Raw genomic sequence first — 19569 nt, forward strand, 5'->3', positions numbered from 1 at the left:
AGTATGTTGTAAATTACTGCTTGTGGGAGTATAGAAAGACATGATGGGGAGAGGACAGGGCAGCTAGGTGCAGTCAGGTTAGGCAGAGGGCAGTGGTGGGGGAGTGGAAAAGGAAAAAAGTAAAAAGACTATGGATGCATTAGTGTAGGCTGTGTAGATCTGGAGTGGGAATTGGGAAGCAGATGGATAGGTGAAGGACAGTGACTGACAAAGGTTCGGGCCAGGAGGATTATGGAAACATAGGATGTATGGCAGAAGTACAAGCAAAGCTGTAACCACTGTGTTCATTCTACATCGGCATGACAACCAACAAACTGTATGTCTGCATGAATGGCCACAGACAAACTGTAGTCAAGAAACAGCTTCACCACCCTGTTGCTGAACACACTGTCCAACACAACGTCCTTCACTTCAAGACCGCTTCACAACCTGTGCCATCTAGATCCTTCCTACCAACAACCACTTTTCTGAATTGTGCAGGAGGCAACTATATCTGCAATATATCCTATGTTCCCAAAACCCTCCTGACCCTAACCTTCGTCAGTCAACATCCTTCACCCACTTATCATATCCTTCCCTCTTACAACTGGAGCACTACACAAGCTTATCAATGCACCCGCAGTCTTTTTACTTCTCTCCTTTCCCAAATCCACCCTCCCTCCACCCCCCACCAACTGTCTACCCTGACTGCAACTAGCTGCTCTAACCTCTCCCCTCCTCATTCCTGTATGCTCCCACAAGCTGTACTTTACCATCCCCCAGCCAGCTGGTGTGGCTGATCGTTTCTAGGCGGTTCAGTCTGGAACCGCACGACCGCTACAGTCGCAGGTTCGAATCCTGCCATGGGCATGGATGTGTGTGCTGTTCTTAGGTTAGTTAGGTTTAAGTAGTTCTACGTTCTAGGGGACTGATGACCTCAGATGTTAAGTCCCATAGTGCTCAGAGCCATTTGAACCATTTTTTTTACCCTCCCCCACCCTGCCTGCCCCAGCCTTCTCCTTACCCCCCAACATCCAGACTGCTTCTCTCAACATGCACCGCTGCTCGCAGTCTGACCTTGGCAGCCTGAGACGGTTATCATGCATGTGAGAGTTGTGTTTGCATGAATGTGTATGGGTGTATGTTGTATAATTCAGAAGAGGGCTGTTTGGCTGAAAGCTTACTTGTTTAGTAGTCTTTTTGTTGTGCCTATCTGCGACTCAGTATCTTACTATATGGTGAGTAACAGTCTGTCCTTTTCATAATATTGTCAACCTAGTATCTTTGACATATGGTTGGCAGTACTACACTACCTGAGAAGCTCCATTTCCTTCCTGTCCAAATGTGGGACAATAATGAACCAAAATATTGATCTTAGGAAAAAATGCTAGTTCTGGTATCTCCTCAATGTAATTTATGCCATAATAATCACAAAGATGATGTTCAGGTAATCCTGCATGCATATGTACATGATTTATCAAGAAGCTTTAAGTTTCCATATGGCACCAGGATGATATTCATTCTTGTGCCACATCAGCATCTCTTGACAACCTTCAAGATCATATTCTTCACATGGAATACTAAAACCATAAATTTATTCAAATTTGTTGTTGGCTCTGGATGTTGTGAATTCGTAGCTCAAGTGCTTCCTTTGAAGACTTGGGCAGGTGTGCTCAGTTGCAGTCAAGTCTTCAAAGGAAGTGCCTGTGCTACAAATTCATGACATCCAGAAGAATATGGCCCCAGTATGCCAATATCAAGTATTTTTGAGAGGTGTATATGGGGCTTGAAGTTGGCATAAGAATTGCCTAAACGGGTAGCAAAAATAAAATAACATCTCAATTGCATAGTTGTTTGGCAAATGTCACAGTTAACAAGTACCTTGGAGGTTGCAAGTTCTTGATACATGTGATATGAAGATACAAGTTCAGCATATTTGTATTTTCCCTTTCTAAGTCACCTACTTCTGATTTGATTGTTAGTCTGGATATGTATGTTTCTGATTCAAGAAAAAACAAAAGTAGTCCATCCATTCTGAGGTGAATTTCAATTTTTGAGAATTAGGGTTACAAGACCACAAATGTAAGTTACATGTCTGTAAGGGTATTCTGGTTTTACAGAATAAGGTTTTAACATATGCCACAGATTTTGGCGGTATCCCCATCCTTATAAAGTTACTTGCAGAGGTTGAAGACATTTTATATAGTTTCCCACCTTCCTTGTGACACAGTCAATAGAAATAAAATTCAAATGTCTGCAGCACACTGGCATTTCACCATTGCATGAAATAATAGTAATTGAAATATGTGCTAGTTTTATTATGTTCACCAACTGGCCAAATCCATACTCACCTATGTCTGTCAACCTGATTGAAGTTGGTTCACTGTTAGTATCATCAAGAAAAGAAGTACAGCCTAATGAATGTTAAAAACATGGCACAGTAAAGACAGATCAAGAAGCTTGGTAAACACATTACCAAAAATTAGTGAATCACAGATATTACACAGAATCATTTTAGGTCTGGGGATTCAAACTGAATACAAGTTTTCTCTGGCATGCCCTTATTTAATCCTGAAATGAAGGAGAATTGATAATTGGTATTTTTAGATATTATTATAAGAATTAAAAATATCAGTTTAAGATCAATATTATGAAAAGTAAAGTTGCTACTCACCATATAGTGGGGATGCTAAGTCGCAGATAGTTTTGCCTATTTGAGACTCAGCATCTCCTCTATATGGTGAGTAGCATATTTCCTTTTCATAATACTGTTACATTCCATCCTGGACTTTTCATAGTTTAATTTATGATCAAACATAGTGAAACTATGATCACACAATGGGAAATCCAGGATGGAACGTCATGTGTGTCAGTTGCATTTGCATAAGTGTGTGTGTGTGTGTGTGTGTGTGTGTGTGTGTGTGTGTGTGTTGTCGTTGTGCCTATCTGCAACTCAGCATCTTCGCTATATGGTGAGTAATAACTCCTCATAATATAGTGAGACTCTAATGTATTTACTCATAATACTACATAAATTAAATACCTCATTTTCTAAATATTTTGTTTTTGCTTGTTCCTCATGAAGACAGACTGTCAAGCGATGATATTCCTGTTCCATATCCTGTATTCGAGATATAAGCGTAGCTTGTTCAGGGGGTTCCACTGTGGCTTCATTTCCCACCTAAACTCAGAAATGCAGAACATCACAATGAAATGTAGCACTAATGTTGAAACCAAACTAAAGTTTTTTGACATACTTACCATATTGTTTGGATGAGTATTAAAAGATTCTGCAACCTTGAGACCATCATTCTTTTCACAGTCAACAGTTCTCTGAGTGTGATGAGCAGCATTCAACTGATCTTTGAGAAGTTTGACCTCCTGTTGCTTCAACTCTAGCTCTTGCTCACAAATGTTCAGCCTTGAAACAGTTTTCTCAATAACCTGGTCTTTACTCACTATAATTGACTTCAGTTCATCAGTGTGGTTTCCTTCTCTTATGGGAGCATTACCTTCTATTTCAGCATTACTGCTTTGGCTTATGTAGCTTGCTTCAAGTCTCTCCAGTCTCTGCTTAAGAGAGATTACTTCATTCTGGGTGTTCAGCAATAATTTCTGCTTGTCTTCATGTTGCTTAACCAGTCCTCTGTGCTGTTGCTGTATCTCCTGGGATCTCCTCAATTCTTGGCTTAGGAGGCCACTCAGACGCTGAATCTCATTGTGATACTGGATATTCTCTTGGTGTTTTATGTGAACAGTTTTAACTAATTCATCTTTTTCGTGTTGCAGTAGTAATGTCTTTCCTTTCAGACCTTCAATTTCTATATCCTTATCCTGTATAATTTTGGATAGGTTTGCAATAGTTTCTTTGGCCATTCCAATTACTTCTTCATTCTGCAATCTTATTTGGTCTTTTAATCCATCATTATTTTCCTGAACTATAGACGCAGTTGATTTATCTGACACAGCTAATGGAATCAATTTATTGTTCTCCAATTTTAGCAAGTTGTTTTCACTATTTCTTTCCTGGAGCAATGATAATACAGGTGATCTCCCTAGAGTAGAATTGTTTGTTTCTGTTATATACTGGCCAGTCTCATGTTGAACATGATCAGCACAAGCAGCAGACAAATGTGTACCATCCAGAACCTTCACATTGGTCATTACTGATTTATCACTGTGTATTTTGGACAGATTAGACTTATCCATATCCTTCAGTTTCTCCATTTCATCCTCTAATTTTGTTTTTGAATGACAGAGTTCTTCATATTTTGATTCAAGAGCCTGTTTGGCCTCCCTCAGTTGTTCAAATTCTTTCTGTTTCTGTTTTGTTCTGGTAAGTTCTTCTTCAGCAACTAGCACTTTTTCAGTTAGCAATGTCACCTCAGTCTTGTATTTCATTTCTTCTTGAAGTTTCTGTTGAATGGAATACAGTTCTGATTTCCAATTTGCAGCTTCATTTCTTGCAACAGTAAGTGCAGCTTCTACATCCTGTAATCTCTGGCACTGCAATTGTAGTTCAAATATTTCTTGTTGTTTTTCACTTAATTCTTTGTTTTTTGCAGAAAGCAGTTGCTTTAAGAATATCAAATCAGCATGTGCAGTACCATCAGCCAAACTATGGGCTCTACAGCTCTCATACCTCTGCTGTAATTTATCTTGTGACATCTCACTCTCCAGCTCTGTGTCATGCATCTTTGGCTCATCAATTAATAGCTCCTGGCATTCCTTTGAGGAATCAGACTTTAACTGTAATGTGTTATCCACTTGCTGCTCAGCACTGAAAGCTGCTTCCTTCCATTTCGAGACTTCCGTATTTCCAGTGTTGTGTATATTTGACTGAGAAGACAAAGCCTGTTTTTGAGAGCCCATTTCCCAATGTCCTTGTAAATGATTTGTAATCTCTTTCTTCAACATTTCATTGAAAGACTCCAGTTCCTGAATTTTACATTGTTTCTGCTGTAATTCATTATTTAGATTTCTAAATTCATTTTCATCTCTTACAATCACATTTTCAATTTCATGAATTATCTGCTGAACTGATGGACCTCCTTGCTGCAGGGCTTCGATTCCTTTGTATGAAATATTAAGCTTCTTGTGAAGCACAGCATTAATCTGTTCACTTGCAGCTAATGTCTCTTTTACAGCCATGATCTCTTCTTCCTTATGGTTTAACTGTGACAAGATTTCATGGTACATGCATTGTAGTTCATCAACAGTTTCTTTATCTTTTTTCCATCTCTCTTCCTCCATCCGTAGTGCACTTATCTCCTGATCTAATGCATATAATTTCAGTTCTTTTGTGTGGAGTTCATTTCTCAGCTGATCAATATAATGTTTGTCAGCACTGCCACAATTTTCAATTTCAGTTAACTTTCTCTGCAGGCCAACTTCGTCACCCACTAGAACTTCAGAAGACATAAACTTTATATTAAGTTTCTCATGAAGCAAATTATTCAATTTTTCACTGATCTCAAACTGGCTTTTTATGCTTTGCAGTTCCTGTTCACTATCTGTTAGATGTTTCTGAAGAGTTGTATGAGCAGTACGCAGCTCTGCCATGCTTTCTGACATTTTATCCAGTTCCTCCAAGTTCTTTTTCAGTCCTGTTATTTCAGCATCTCTCAATTCAGCAACCTTTCTGAGGTTATCATGTTCAGTCTCAATACTGATTAACATGTTTTCAGCTGCACCTAATTTATCTTGTGTTACCTTAAGCAGTTCCTGCATTTTCCTAAGCTCAGTTTTGTCATCTATGCTTTGCCTGTTAGCAGCTGCAATTTTTTCTTCTAATTCCATAACTTTATCTCGTAATGTGGAATTTGAATTTTCATATTCTGCTACTTTTTCAGTCAACAACTGAACTTCGCTTCTTGCCATAAGCATATCATCACGCAAGACCTCATTCCTTCCCCTTAATTCACTGACAGTTTGTTCATGGATTTTTAATTTATCAATTTCAGCCTCAAGTGTTAGTTTCGAGTCTCTAAGTTCATTAATTTCTCTCTTTGCATCATCTGCCATTTCTTGCCACTTTGCTGCTTCTCTCTGAATATTCTCTTGATTTCGTAACATTGCCTCTGTAGATTGCAATTGTTTCACAAGGTTGCTTTCATGTTCTCGTAATTTAGCTGCATCAGTTTCCAAATTAGACCTAGCTTCTCTCAACACATCAACTTCATTTTCAAGTGCTGTAATTTTCTGTTCTAAGGCTTCAATTTCTTCACTGTTTTCTGGAATAGGGGCAAGAACTTCATCAGTTCCACTTTTAGAAACGTGAAGTTCTTCAACTAATGACTCAACACTACTGTTTAAAAGTTTACACTCATTTTCTAGCATTTTTATGGTTTCCTCATGTACATTCAAAGTCTGTTTGGAGTCTGTTATCTCTTTCATCAGTTCAACAACTTTACGCTCCAATGTTTCTTTTTTCCATTTGAAATCCATACACATTTTAGTTAAGGCTTCAACTGTATTTATAACATCCAAGCTGTCTCTGTTGGTATAAAAGTCATTTGGTATATCAAGAGTAATTATTTCTGCCAACTTCATATCCAATTCTGCTTTAAAAGTGTTCACTGCTTCCAAAACCATATTATCATTATCACAGCTATGAGTTTCAATGGATGCCTTTGATAATGCATCACAGTTAGCTTTTGATTCCTCAACCTCATCTTTCAGGGCCTTATTTTGTTTCAGAAGGTTCTCCAGGTGTCCATTTGGAGTCATTTCTTTCATCTCCTTTCGTAATTCTTGAATTTCACAGTTTAGTGTGTCATTCTGCTTTTGTAGAGTTGACTTGACATGCAGCAATTGTTCTACAAACAAATTTGAGAAAAAAAAAGGTTAGATGCATCTCTAAAATCTCATACGCAATATTTCTCACTGATACAAAACTAACATCATCTTAGAGACTTTACACACAACAATGAACAAACTGCAATTACTGCTGATTCAGGAATCTGTGGATTCTGCTATGAAAGAAGAAATTAACAGAATAGTGACTCCACCAGAGGAAAAAGCATCAGTAATTTATTAGTGAAGGTTTCTGCAAGAGTTGCAAATGATATTTTTTCTGTCAAATAAAATTTTTATTACTGACTTGTTTGAACATTTTTGTTCCTTCTCAAACCATTACCTGCATTTGTAATTTTTCACTGTATACAACACATTTGTTTTTACATCAGATCTGCCACGAAGCACCTGTAAAATCTGAGAATCAACAAAAATGTTCAACCTAGTTACTATAAAACTATTAGTTGCAATTCTGATAGAAAACTTCATTAATAAATTACAAATATATCGAGTTGTTGCTGCTGATACCAAAACAGTTTTGCAATTGGGTAAAGAAGTATTATTCGTGCAATCACACTGAAGGCATGGTGAACAAGGAAATGTTTTTCTTCTGCTCTGTTTAAATGCTACAAGTATCGCAAACACCATGTAGAGACCAATGCACACATTTTCTGTTTTTCTCCAGCAAAATTTACACTTTATGTTCCCTTTCAAAGAAATTTACATCAGTACTCTGTACATAAATTAACAAGGCACTTCCACTTCTTTAACTAGGAAGCATTTATTTCAAGTGTCTAGCACTCCTGTGTTTTCACTAAATCAAATAAATTACTTTCAGTTTAATGATATTATGCAAGCAGCCATTAATTTTGAAATCCTACAGGTGTAGACATGTATAGAAATGAAAACACCAGTAAGCTAATTGCTGCCACAAACCACACATGTAAATCACATTTTTATTGCATTTCAAAGAGTGATGCATGTAAATAGAAATGAAGCAGTTTAATACATTGATATTTCCTTACCAAAATAGGTCTTTACTCAGAGAGTATCAATGTACTTACTTAATGACAACATATACACAATAATCTGATTTGAAGAAAATTCACTCAAGAGCAACATAAAAATGAAAGAGAAGATTAGTGTAGTGGAAACAGCAATGAACTGCTACCTTACCTATGGCAGCCTGATGCTGTTTATCCAGTTCCTCAATACTGTTGTTCAAACAATCATTTTCTCCTTTTATATCTGCCAGTTGGGATTCCAAATCTTGAATGACTTTCGCCATGGCTACCATTTCTGACTTCAAGAAGACCTGAAAATACCAAAAAGCATTAACAAAATGGCTCCAAAATGATTTCATAAATTTTATAATATTTCCAGCAGTGTCAGAAAGAAGGGTGAACAGTTAAAGGGAAGAATTCTGATAAAACATGTGGTGGATGATCCCTAAAACGGAGTATCTAAATGAAGATAATTACCACAAACCAACAAGGAAAGATAGTGTTTAATGGAAGAAGGAACTAGCAGAATGAATGAGAGGAAATAATACCCAAGGAAAATGTAATTAGTGAAAGGTAGAAAACTGGAAAATCTTAAATTCAATGAAAGTCAAAAATTACAGAAAAAATGAATTACGAAAAAGCAATGATAAACATTAAAGTATTTAGTTGTTATAAAAAAGTGTTCAAAAATATAGCTAGATACACACTCCGCAAGCCACTGTACAGTGCATGGTAGCAGGCACCCTGCACCATTACTAGTCATTTCCTTTCCTGTTCCACTCATGAACAGAGTGAGGAAAGAAGAGTGTATGAATGTCTTTGTAAGATTGTACATTGGCAGCGATAAAATTGCCCTACAGAAAGCTTCAAACGCCAGTTCTCTAAACTTTCTCGTTAGTGTTATTTGAAAAGAATACTGCCTTCCCTCCAGGGATTCCCATTTGCATTCCCTAAGCATCTCCATAATACCTGTGTGTTGTTTGAAATTACTGGTAATAAATCTAAAAACTCGCCTCTGAAATGCTTCAGTCTTTTCGTCTAATCTGACCTGGTGCAGAACCCAAACACTCAAGCAGTATTCAAGAATATTTGGCAGTAGCATCTTATATGGTTTCCTTTACAGATGAACATCACATTCCTCAAATTCTCCCAATAGACCGACGTCAATCATTTACCTTCACAACCGCAATCATTCCATTTCATATTGCTTAGTAACTTTATGTCCAAATATTTAGATGATGTGACTGTGTCAAGCAGGACACTGTTAATGCTGTAGCTGGACATTATGGGTTTGTTTTTTCTACTCATCTGCATTAACTTACATTTTTCTACATTTCAACCTGGCAGCCATTTATCACATAAAATAGAAATTGTGTCCAAGTCATCCTGTATCCTCCTACAGTCACTCAATTTTGACACCTTCACATTCATCACAGCATAATTGGCAAATAGCCACAGATTGCTAAACACCCTGTCCACCAGACCATTTATGTATATAGAAAATGATAGCTGTCATAATCACATTTCCCTGGGGCAATGCCAGTGATACCGTTGTCTGCGCTGAACAATCACTTTCAAGGAAAACATACTAAGAAGTCTTCAAGGCACTCATATACCTGGGAACCTATTCTAAACCTAGAAATGTGGACTCTGCCTGTTGCCCTTCAATCATAGTTCACAGTATATCATATGACAGAGGGGCAAACTGAGTTTCACGCAAGCAATGCTTTCTGAAACTATGCTGACTTGTGGTTGAGAGCTTTCTGGTTCTTTGTAAATTTATTATATTCAAACTCAGAATATGTTCTCCAATTCTGTAGCAAACCAATGTTAAGGATAAAGGTCTGTTATTTCGTTGGTTCGTTCTTTTACCCTTCTTATATACAGGAGTCACCGGTGCTTTTTTCCAATTGCTTGGGGCTTTGTGTTGGGTGAAAGGTAAGTGATAAATGCTAGTTAAGTAAGTGGACAATGCCACAGAGTACTCTTTGTAAAACTGAACTGGGACCCATCCTGGCCACACAACTTGTTTGTTTTCAACTCTTTCAGTTGTTCCTCTAAAACAGGAATGCTTATTACTATGTTGTCAATATGGGACTATGTGTGATGGTCAAAAAATGTATTGTACGATTCTCCTGTGTGAATGATTTCGTAAATACAAAATTAAAAAACTTCAGCTTTCATTTTGTTATCTTCTACTGTCACATCAGACTGGCCAACGAGTGCCAGGGTGGATGCCTCAGAACTGCCTAGCAATTTTACATATGACCAAAGTTTTCTCAGGTTTTTGGCCAGGTCTTTTGCTAAAGTATGATGGTGGTAGTTGTATGCTTTGCACATAGCTCTTTTCACAGACACAAGAATCTGTACTGATCTTTCCCCATCGCCATTTACTACTTATATCACATGTAAAACTCATTTGATAATACTGTTGAATTTACAAGCAGATAGAAGGACTTTCCAGTATTCACCTTAAGAAGGCAAACTTCATGATATGGCCAACAAAAATGCTTAATTTATAAAACAGTGGAAAATACAGGATGGAATGTAACAATATTATGAAAAGGAAAGTTGCTACTCACAATATAGCACAATATAGCGGAGATGCTGACTTGCAGATAGGCACAGCAAAAAGACTGTCACAAATAAAGCTTTCAGCCAGTAAGGCTTCCCCCCCCCCCCCCTCTCTCTCTCTCTCTCTCTCTCTCTCTCTCTCTCTCACACACACACACACACACACACAAGCAACTCACACACATGACTGCAATCTCAGGCAACTGAAACCACGCTCACTTGCCTGAGACGGCAGTCATGTGTACGAGTTCCATTTGCACGAATATATATATATATATATATATATATATATATATATATATATATATATATATATATATATATATATCTGTGTGTGTGTGTGTGTGTGTGTGTGTGTGTGTGTTTGTGGAGGAGGGTGGGTGGGGGGGAGAAGACTCAAAAAATTTCAAAACTTGTAGGTCCTTCATCTTGATATAGAAATTAAGGATGAAGAAGGAAGCATTTTGGGTGATTACAAAGGAGGGTTATCAATCATTTCAAGCCAAAGATGACATTAAGATTATTCTTTCCTAAATAGTGTTTACAAGAGCAATGGACATACAAATGTGTGAAACAAAATGCAAAAACACTAAAGAAAATGGGTGTAAGCATCTGTGTACTAGAGTCTATTAAAAAAAAAAAAAAAAAAGGCTGGATTGATTATTGGCATCTAGAACTGGGTTAAGTGGTGCAGGGTAACATAAAAAGAAGAATTAAGGCAATATTTTGGCACAATGATGCAACATTCATGGCTTGCCTCAGAATGTTGATTGCAAGTTATTAACAAAGATGAGCAAATCCAGTCATTAAAAAAATCATACAGGCAAAGGAAGCTCTTGTGCTAGGAGCAGTCACAGAAGGAATGCTGGTTAGTGAGAAGCACACACAAAGCATTAAAAATGTAGACCATAGCATCAAAACTGACATGAAAAAGTTAGATTCAGAAGAAGCAACTTTTCACATTAAGGTAAACTTTGCTAAATTCTGCACTGATATATTAAACTTTGATTTGATGGCACTGTATAGTGAGCAACATATGAGTTATATGAAATGTCTGTAGCTCATTTAAGAAACAATGTTTAACAGTTTTTTCTGAGAAACGTTCACTAGAGAAGCACGACCTACAACTTAATACAAGAGGGTAGGATACAATAAAGAATCATCCCTTTGTCTCCTGCTGTAAACCTCATGCAGACATCATCTATTTTACTGAAAACACAGACTGTTTACATACAGCAACAAACTAGGGTTCAAATGGCTCTGAGCACTATGGGACTTAACATCTATGGTCATCAGTCCCCTAGAACTTAGAACTACTTAAACCTAACTAATCTAAGGACATCACACAGCACCCAGCCATCACGAGGCAGAGAAAATCCCTGACCCCGCCGGGAATCAAACCCGGGAACCCGGGTGTGGGAAGCGAGAACGCTACCGCACAACCACGAGATGCGGGCAACAAACTAGGGAAACATAGTACATAACATTGCTGTATGCCATGAAATTTCAGATGAAAATTCTGTTCAGAACACTATCCAATTTCTTTTAGTGTATAATATGATTAGTATCTATTTACATCCTGCATTGATGTAGAGTTTCCAAACTTTGCTATGCACTGAAGTTTGATGGAGTTCTAACAGTGATTCCATGGGGAATTTTGAACAATATGAAGACAACTTGAATTACAAAGTTGCAATATGGAACATATAAGCAGAGTACAAGTACGGATCTCACAATCAACTATTTTAAAATGTAAACTATTCTAACATGTACAATGGTGGCAAAGACTGTGCCTAGGAGGCCAAACACAACAGATTGTTTACATTGTCTTTATATTAATTCTTTAATGCAACTCAGAGTGTTAATAAATGATTAAGAACATAACCAAGAACAAGTAATCTAATTCCCTGATTACACAAACACTTATTATTTCACTAAGTATCATCCCATTTTACATACATATTTTATCTCTTTTTGGAGGGCAATAAATGACTGTATTAGGACTGACCAAGTAATAGAACTGAAAGTGGGCAAATGTTGAGTACTCAGTAATCCAATAAGAACAACAATTCTTCTGATTGGGGAGAAATCATTTGTGGGACTACACAAGACTATTTTTTCTCAAATATGTAAAGACCTTACATCTATACACAACAAGCAGAATTGGTTCTTTTTGTAGATGACATTAGTATTGTAACCATTCAAAACCCGTATACAGCAACAGAAGAAGTAGTAAATGATATTCTTAAACATATAACTGAGCAGTTTGCTGACGACAGTCTCAACTCTCAAATTCAAAAACACGTCATCTCACTCCAGCACATGTACAGGTGCTACACTACTGAGGAATGTATTACATAGCATGACTATGGAAGAAACTTGAAAAAAAATTATGTGTCTATATTGCTGAGAATTTAAACTGATAAAAAAAAAACCTGTTTCTGAAATACAAAAGCAACTAAGTTCCATACATCTACTACCTTGGAGATAAACAAATTGGCAAGTTAATATATTTCGTGAATTTTCATTCAAAAATATTGAATGGCATAATGTTCTGGGGTAAGAAAGTTCTCACTGATCAAAATGTGGTGTTCACCCATGTTCATCTTGTAGACGTCTGTTTAATGAGTCTGTCATTTTGACTACTGCTACACAACATATATATCCCCTCTAGAAGTTTTTTGTAAACAACTTATTACAGTTCAAAAGGAACAATGATCAGCATAATACCAAAAGAAAAGTGAAATTCATTACTCCACATTATGATTAACTCTAGCATTAACAGGAGTGCACAATGCTATCACCAAAATTTCTGTATCTGACATACAACAAATCAAATTTTAAAAACAAAGCAAAAAATTTTGTTGTTGAGAGCTTCTACTATCCCACAGAAAAAATTATTTTCATGGTGTATGTAAAAGGCAGTACAGAAAAATTACTAATTTACATAGGTGGCTATATATAAGTTGTAAATAATCATGCAAATTATCCATGAAATGTAAATCTAACTAACTAACTAATGATGATGTTGATTTTGCTCCAGAAAAGTTGACCTATCAAAACTGATTTGTGTTAGCAACAATATGTGTATGTGCGGATGGATGTGTGTGTGTGTGTGTGTGTGTGTGTGTGTGTGTGTGTGGGCGCGCGCGCGAGTGTATACCTGTCCTTTTTTCCCCCTAAGGTAAGTCTTTCCGCTCCCAGGATTGGAATGACTCCTTACCCTCTCCCTTAAAACCCACATCCTTTCATCTTTCCCTCTCCTTCCCTCTTTCCTCATGAGGCAACAGTTTGTTGCGAAAGCTTGAATTTCGTGTGTATGTTTGTGTTTGTTTGTGTGTCTATCGACCTGCCAGCACTTTCGTTCGGTAAGTCACATCATCTGTGTTTTTAGATATATTTTCCCACGTGGAATGTTTCCCTCTATTATATTCACAATAATATGCAATGGTAGACTTTTACTGTCCATATAGAGGAGGCATTGAAAGGCAGTGAGGCACAATGAAAAAGACTGCTCGATATTATTCAGCTGTCGGACTTATTCCTTCATCTGATGAAGACTGTGTAATTAACTCAATGCCTATTATATGTGGTGAGTAGCAAACAATTCCTAAATAAATTATTGTGGATTTTCTATGTTGGGTTTTAGCTCTGGAGAAGAAAAGAGTCTATAACCAAATGAAACTATTTGTATCTGAAAAACGTTTTATGAAAGTCAATGTTACCTAGAATAGAGGCAGTAGAAGCAATCTAGAATTAGCTAGGTCATGATGGTAACCATAAAAAATTATGAGCAGTTACAACATTACATCAAATAAATCCTTTACTTACATTTGATTCCTGGAGTTTTTCCTTCTCTTCTTTTAATAAAGCCTCTGCTTTTGCATATGCTTCATGCTGTTTCTTATCCATTGGTGTAGCTCCTGCTGCATTGGTGTCAACATGTTCAGCAATCTATTAAACAGTGAGAAACATGAGAAGGCTAATAACATAATATAAACTACATCTAGTGTCAAAGCCATATACTACCTTCTCAGCAGCAGTAGTAGTAGTAGCAGCAATAGCATTTTCTTCTTTCTGCTGTACCATGCAAGAAGCATCATCTAATTGATGAACTGAAGTTTCTAATGTTTTTCCCATAGTTCCATTCACTTCCTGTAAACAATAGTGAGTTTACTGAAAAGTACATAGATCTTATCATGCTTTTATGTGGCAAAGAGAAAGAGTTCGAATTAATCTTCAATAGAACTGCCTTGGCACATACAGCTGGGTGTTAAGAAAATACAGCATTTTCATGACTCTGAAAGTAATAACAAAAATGGAAACAGACAGTTAGCTTGAATTTCAAAAAATAAACGAAAGAACTTACACTTACACTTGGACCCATCCTGCAAAAATTCCTCACACTCTTATTAACACTTTCACTTCCTGTGAATCCATTTTGTAATTCTTGCTGCAGACCTGTGAAAGACAGAAGAACAACTATATAAAAGAAAATGAAATCGACACAACTGCGAAATTTCTGTATGCTGTTTATTAGTTTTTTCTCATACAAAAGTAAATCAGTTTTTAACATTGTTGAAGTATTTCATTTTTATTCAGGTGGATGGTTTGACTTTTATGTAACAGAAACACTATGGTTCTGAACAATAAACTGAAGTGATTCTTCAGATTCTCCTGGTGTATTTCTTGCTCGCACAGTCCATGGGTGTGCTGCCGATCCATAGTGTCCAATAGGCACAATATTTCAGCGATCAGACATGTCGCCATCGTCAGGTGCACTGACGAACTGAGCTCCTGAGGGCGGGCGGCCGTCCTAAATCCCCTTCCCCCGCGAGGTGTTCTCTCCGCGGTCCGCGCACACAGATGCGCGTTGGCGGTCGCTGAGAGGCTGGCGTTGGCGTCGGTGTAACTGCCTCATCCGCCCTGGTCGCTCATTCATTTTCTTTGCTCAGTCTCTTTTTAATTAGACTCAATGCTGGTTCCCATGCCTTGCTGAGGTTATAGCCGCAATCTCTGTTGATGGTCCGTCCCTGGTACAAATTACAATAACCTCTCTAACGACGCTGTCCCAGTATTTAGATGTCTGTGCCAAGACCCTGGTATGTTGGTAGTGCATTTTGTGATTTCCAGACAAACAATGCTCTGCGACTGCCAACTTGTTGGGGTACATAAGTGTGCCTCTGATGTTCTTGGCAACGATCTTCGATGGTGCGCACTGTCTATCCAATGTAAGTCTTCCCAAGTAGGTTTCCTACTTGTTTTCTACGTTATGTTGATGACAAGTTCATGATATGGCTCCATGGAAGGAAAAAGCTCCTAGACTTCCTTACACAACTGAACTCCATACATCCGAACATCAAATTCACTATGGAGACCGAAGCAGAAGGAAGTTTACCATTCCCGGGCCATGGGGTATACAGGAAGAAAATGCACACTGACCTGTATTTGCATGCAAATAGCTGCCACCACCCTTCGCAGAGGAATGGGGTACTAAAAACACTGGTGCACAGGGCATGCACCATATAGGATGCAGAGAGTCTGCCCCGTGAGCTGGAACACCTCAAAACTGTATTTCGGAAAAACGGGTAGTTGGAATGGCAGATCAAATGTGCTCTCCACCCCACCTCTACAGTACAGCGTGTGGAAATGGACGAAGTCATGGAGGAAGAGATAGCCACCACCTATATACCATATACTGGCGCACTATTGGGGAAAATAGGATGAATATTGAGGAAATACCGAGTAGGAACTGTCTTTTGCCCGCCCAATAAAACACTAGCATTATTGGGAAGTGTCAAAGACGATCTCGGTTTGTGGAAGGCCGGCATATACCAGATTCCCTGTGAGTGTGGGAAGACTTACATTGGACAGACAGTGCGCACCATCGAAGATCATTGCCGAGAACATCAGAGGCACACTTGACTTATGTACCCCAACAAGTGGGCAGTCGCAGAGCACTGTTTGTCTGAAAATCATGAAATGGACTACCAACATACCAGGTCTTGGCACAGACATCTAAATACTGGGACAGCGTCGTTAGAGAGGCTATCGAAATTTGTACCAGGGACGGACTCAACAACAGAGATTGTGGCTACAACCTCAGCAAGGCATGGGAACTAGCACTGAGTCTAATTAAAAAGAGGCTCAGCAAAGAAAACGAATGAGCGACCAGGGCAGACGAGGCAGTTACACCGACGCCACCACAGATGCCAATGCCAGCCTCTCAGCGACCGCATGCGCGCGGCCGCGGTCGTGGACTGTGGAGAGAATGCCTTGCAGGGGAAGGGGATTTAGGACAGCCACCCGCCCTCAGGAGCTCAGTTCATCAGTGCACCTGATGATGGCGACATGTCTGATCGCTGAAATCTTGTGCCCATAGGACACGATGGACCGGAAGTACACCTGTGGACTGTTCAAGCAATAAACTGAAGTGTTTGGGCTGACTTCAATTACAAGATTTCCTTTGTAACAACAGCACCAAAAGCAAATATTGATGAATCTCAAGGATGGGAACAAGATAAGCATATGTGGCAATCTACATATGTTAATTACTAGTTTCGTTCACATATACGAAAACAGCTTTGTAAAAAATAACAGTAATTTTATACTAGCAGCAAAAAGCAAATTTGTAAAATCATTGGAAATGTATATGGCTGCTTTGTAACAACACAAAACAATTTATAACTGGCAAACACTGTGGAGTTCATAAAAGTAATTGAATGACTATTCCAAAACATACGTTCAATTTGTTTTCCACAACCTCTCTTTTCAAATGATGATGGCATTACTTAAATGTTATTTTGATGTTTTTGTGACAAAATGAAAATGATGATTATTATTATCATCATCAGTAGCAGCAGCAGCTGCAATGGCAGCAGCCAATACTTGCTATCTACTGCTGGTTGAAGACCATCTCAAAAGATTTCATGCATGATTATCAACTACACATATCTATGTGGCGCTGCAAGTTTTTTAGGCCATCTACCCATCTTGTGTTAGTTTTGTCACGTAGGTCTTTTCTTGTCCCTTAGAATTCAGCGAAGAACACCTTTGTCCATCCAGCACCTATTAACCTCAATTTCATTTTCAATATACATAATTCTGTCTTCTACTCCCTTATGTTCCCAAAATCCCTTCGTTTGTTTTCCCTATCAGTATTTGAATGAATTTTGCATAAAAACTCTGTCTCACTGTTTTAAGTCAAAACTGGAAATTTGCATTGATACTGAACTTTCCTTTTCAGGCACACTGGAGTTTAATTTTGAAAAACCCTATTTAGTTTTTGTAAGCACTCCCGAACCTAAAAAATAAACTCGTCAATTTGTTCTACGACTTCATCGTTTACTTATATAACTTTAGTTTCCTTGTTTATTGTACATTATTTTAGTATTATTACTGTTGACTTTCAAATCTACATTAAAATCTGCTGTATTAGGTACTTCTGTTCACTCCTGAAGGCTATCTGCAATTGAGGTGAACATTTATGTTTTGTTCTCTGTGTTAAAGGATTTGAAGGCTTCCTCTAAGGCTATTGGAATAGTTTTGGTTTATATGGAATTTCCTTGGTTGTCTCCTCTTACAGCTCTGAATGCAACATTAAGTCTATTGGAAACTGTAATATTATTAATTGCATATCCTTCAGTACAATAAAAAAAGCTGAATGACTGCTAAGTTACTCAAGGATTATAAGATCAGATACTGTTTGCATAATTTGGGACTTCGTTGTTCTATTGAATCAAAATGTTCACATCAATGATGGCAATGTTTCCAGCAACAGAAACATTCGTAAATACACAACACATACATTATTTCGGAAATGATTTGAGCTAACCTTTATTGTTGGATGATATTAAGGATTCCAACTCTTCAATTCTCAATTTTAAATCTTTGTTTTCTTGCTGAATTTTCTTCCATGTGCCTAAAAGAGAGAGATCATATATTTAAAATACATAAACTCAGACTTATGTCAGTACAAATTATATTATGGAGGACATATAGAAGTTAGCTGTCCAGTTTACCTCTCACCACATCCTGTTGGTAGCCATAAGTTTCAACTAGTGTATTTGGATGATGATCATTTCTTTCCATCTTCAACTGTTTAACAACATTTTCAAGCTCTTGCACCTGTTTACAGAAGCACTGTTATAAGAAAGTGATCACATCTTGTGAAAATTTAAGTACAGTTACTAGGGTTTTGTTGTTATCAATGTGATATAACGTAAAGACTTTATACAGGTTTGTAACAGAATTTTTTCCCTGCAGCCTAATAATATCACAACGACAGTGAAATCATCAGGAAAGGAGCAGTCACACACTGCTGACATGAATACAAGAAACATGGAAAAAAAAACAATAAGTTTAGCTCTGTTCTTGAACTCATTATTTTACAAAACATGGAATATATGGAAGAAAATTTACCTGTGTGTCCATTAAGTACCTGTGACACAGCTCCCACATACATTGTAGTTCAGTTTCAAGTTCTTGGGTTCTCCTTGTTGACACTGAAATCAGAAGCAGTAATTTAATGCGTAATTTCACATACAGAAGGTAACTGTTAAACACAGTAACAAGTTGCCAAAGCCAAGCTTACCAATCAGCTTTTCTTCTAATTCAATCCATTTCTCTTCTTTTTGCTCCATAGGCTGTCCTGTGTCTTCTCCCATTAATTTTCTTTCATGTGACTGACAGTTTGCACATTTTGATCCTCTGACTTCAGTGGAAAGCAACCTTAACTTAAAAATAAGAATTATATGATTTATAGGTACCTTTATTATTCATTCAGAATGACTCACTGTATTTTAGTATTAACACTTATGGCTTACAGTAAGAAAATAACAAAGAAACAAATACATTATGGGAGTATTTTCCAACAAATTAATGGCAGTGGACTCTAGTTCTTATATAAAACGTCAAATGTGCATAACAGGCATTATTCTGAATTAATATATATTAAGGTGCTGAAATTCTAGAGAGACATTACTGATTACACAACAAAAGATGACATGCCAATTTGGTTCTTAAGTTTTCTTGCATATGCAATTTAGATAAGCCTTTGACAAATTGCAATTGGATGCTTTTACATCAGACATTAATATCTACATTACCTGATCAAGGAAGAAGATTATTGGAATCAAATATCACTCTGTTTCTTAAGAATAATGTAATCTTATATAACAAGGAGAAACGAAATTATTCTGAGGGTGACTTGACACTG

General features: G+C 37.5%; 1 protein-coding gene across 2 annotated transcripts in view; it reads right to left on the reverse strand.

The window, feature by feature from the left end:
• Window positions 1-19569, reverse strand: part of LOC126236744 (thyroid receptor-interacting protein 11-like) — a 462638-nt gene that overhangs the window by 94383 nt on the left and 348686 nt on the right. The window contains exons 6-15 of one of the 2 annotated variants that reach the window (XM_049946279.1): window positions 18946-19087; window positions 18774-18856; window positions 18374-18479; window positions 18187-18273; window positions 14728-14813; window positions 14382-14507; window positions 14184-14306; window positions 7951-8089; window positions 3241-6797; window positions 3023-3160 (exon numbers count right to left, since the gene is read on the reverse strand). In XM_049946279.1, coding sequence (XP_049802236.1) covers window positions 3023-3160; window positions 3241-6797; window positions 7951-8089; window positions 14184-14306; window positions 14382-14507; window positions 14728-14813; window positions 18187-18273; window positions 18374-18479; window positions 18774-18856; window positions 18946-19087 — 4587 coding nt within the window. Of the gene's footprint in view, window positions 1-3022; window positions 3161-3240; window positions 6798-7950; window positions 8090-14183; window positions 14307-14381; window positions 14508-14721; window positions 14814-18186; window positions 18274-18373; window positions 18480-18773; window positions 18857-18945; window positions 19088-19569 lie in introns of both variants that reach the window. The other variant, XM_049946278.1, reaches the window with a different exon arrangement.

Source organism: Schistocerca nitens, chromosome 2, assembly GCF_023898315.1.
Source record: "Schistocerca nitens isolate TAMUIC-IGC-003100 chromosome 2, iqSchNite1.1, whole genome shotgun sequence".
Taxonomy (NCBI): Eukaryota; Metazoa; Arthropoda; class Insecta; order Orthoptera; family Acrididae; genus Schistocerca; species Schistocerca nitens.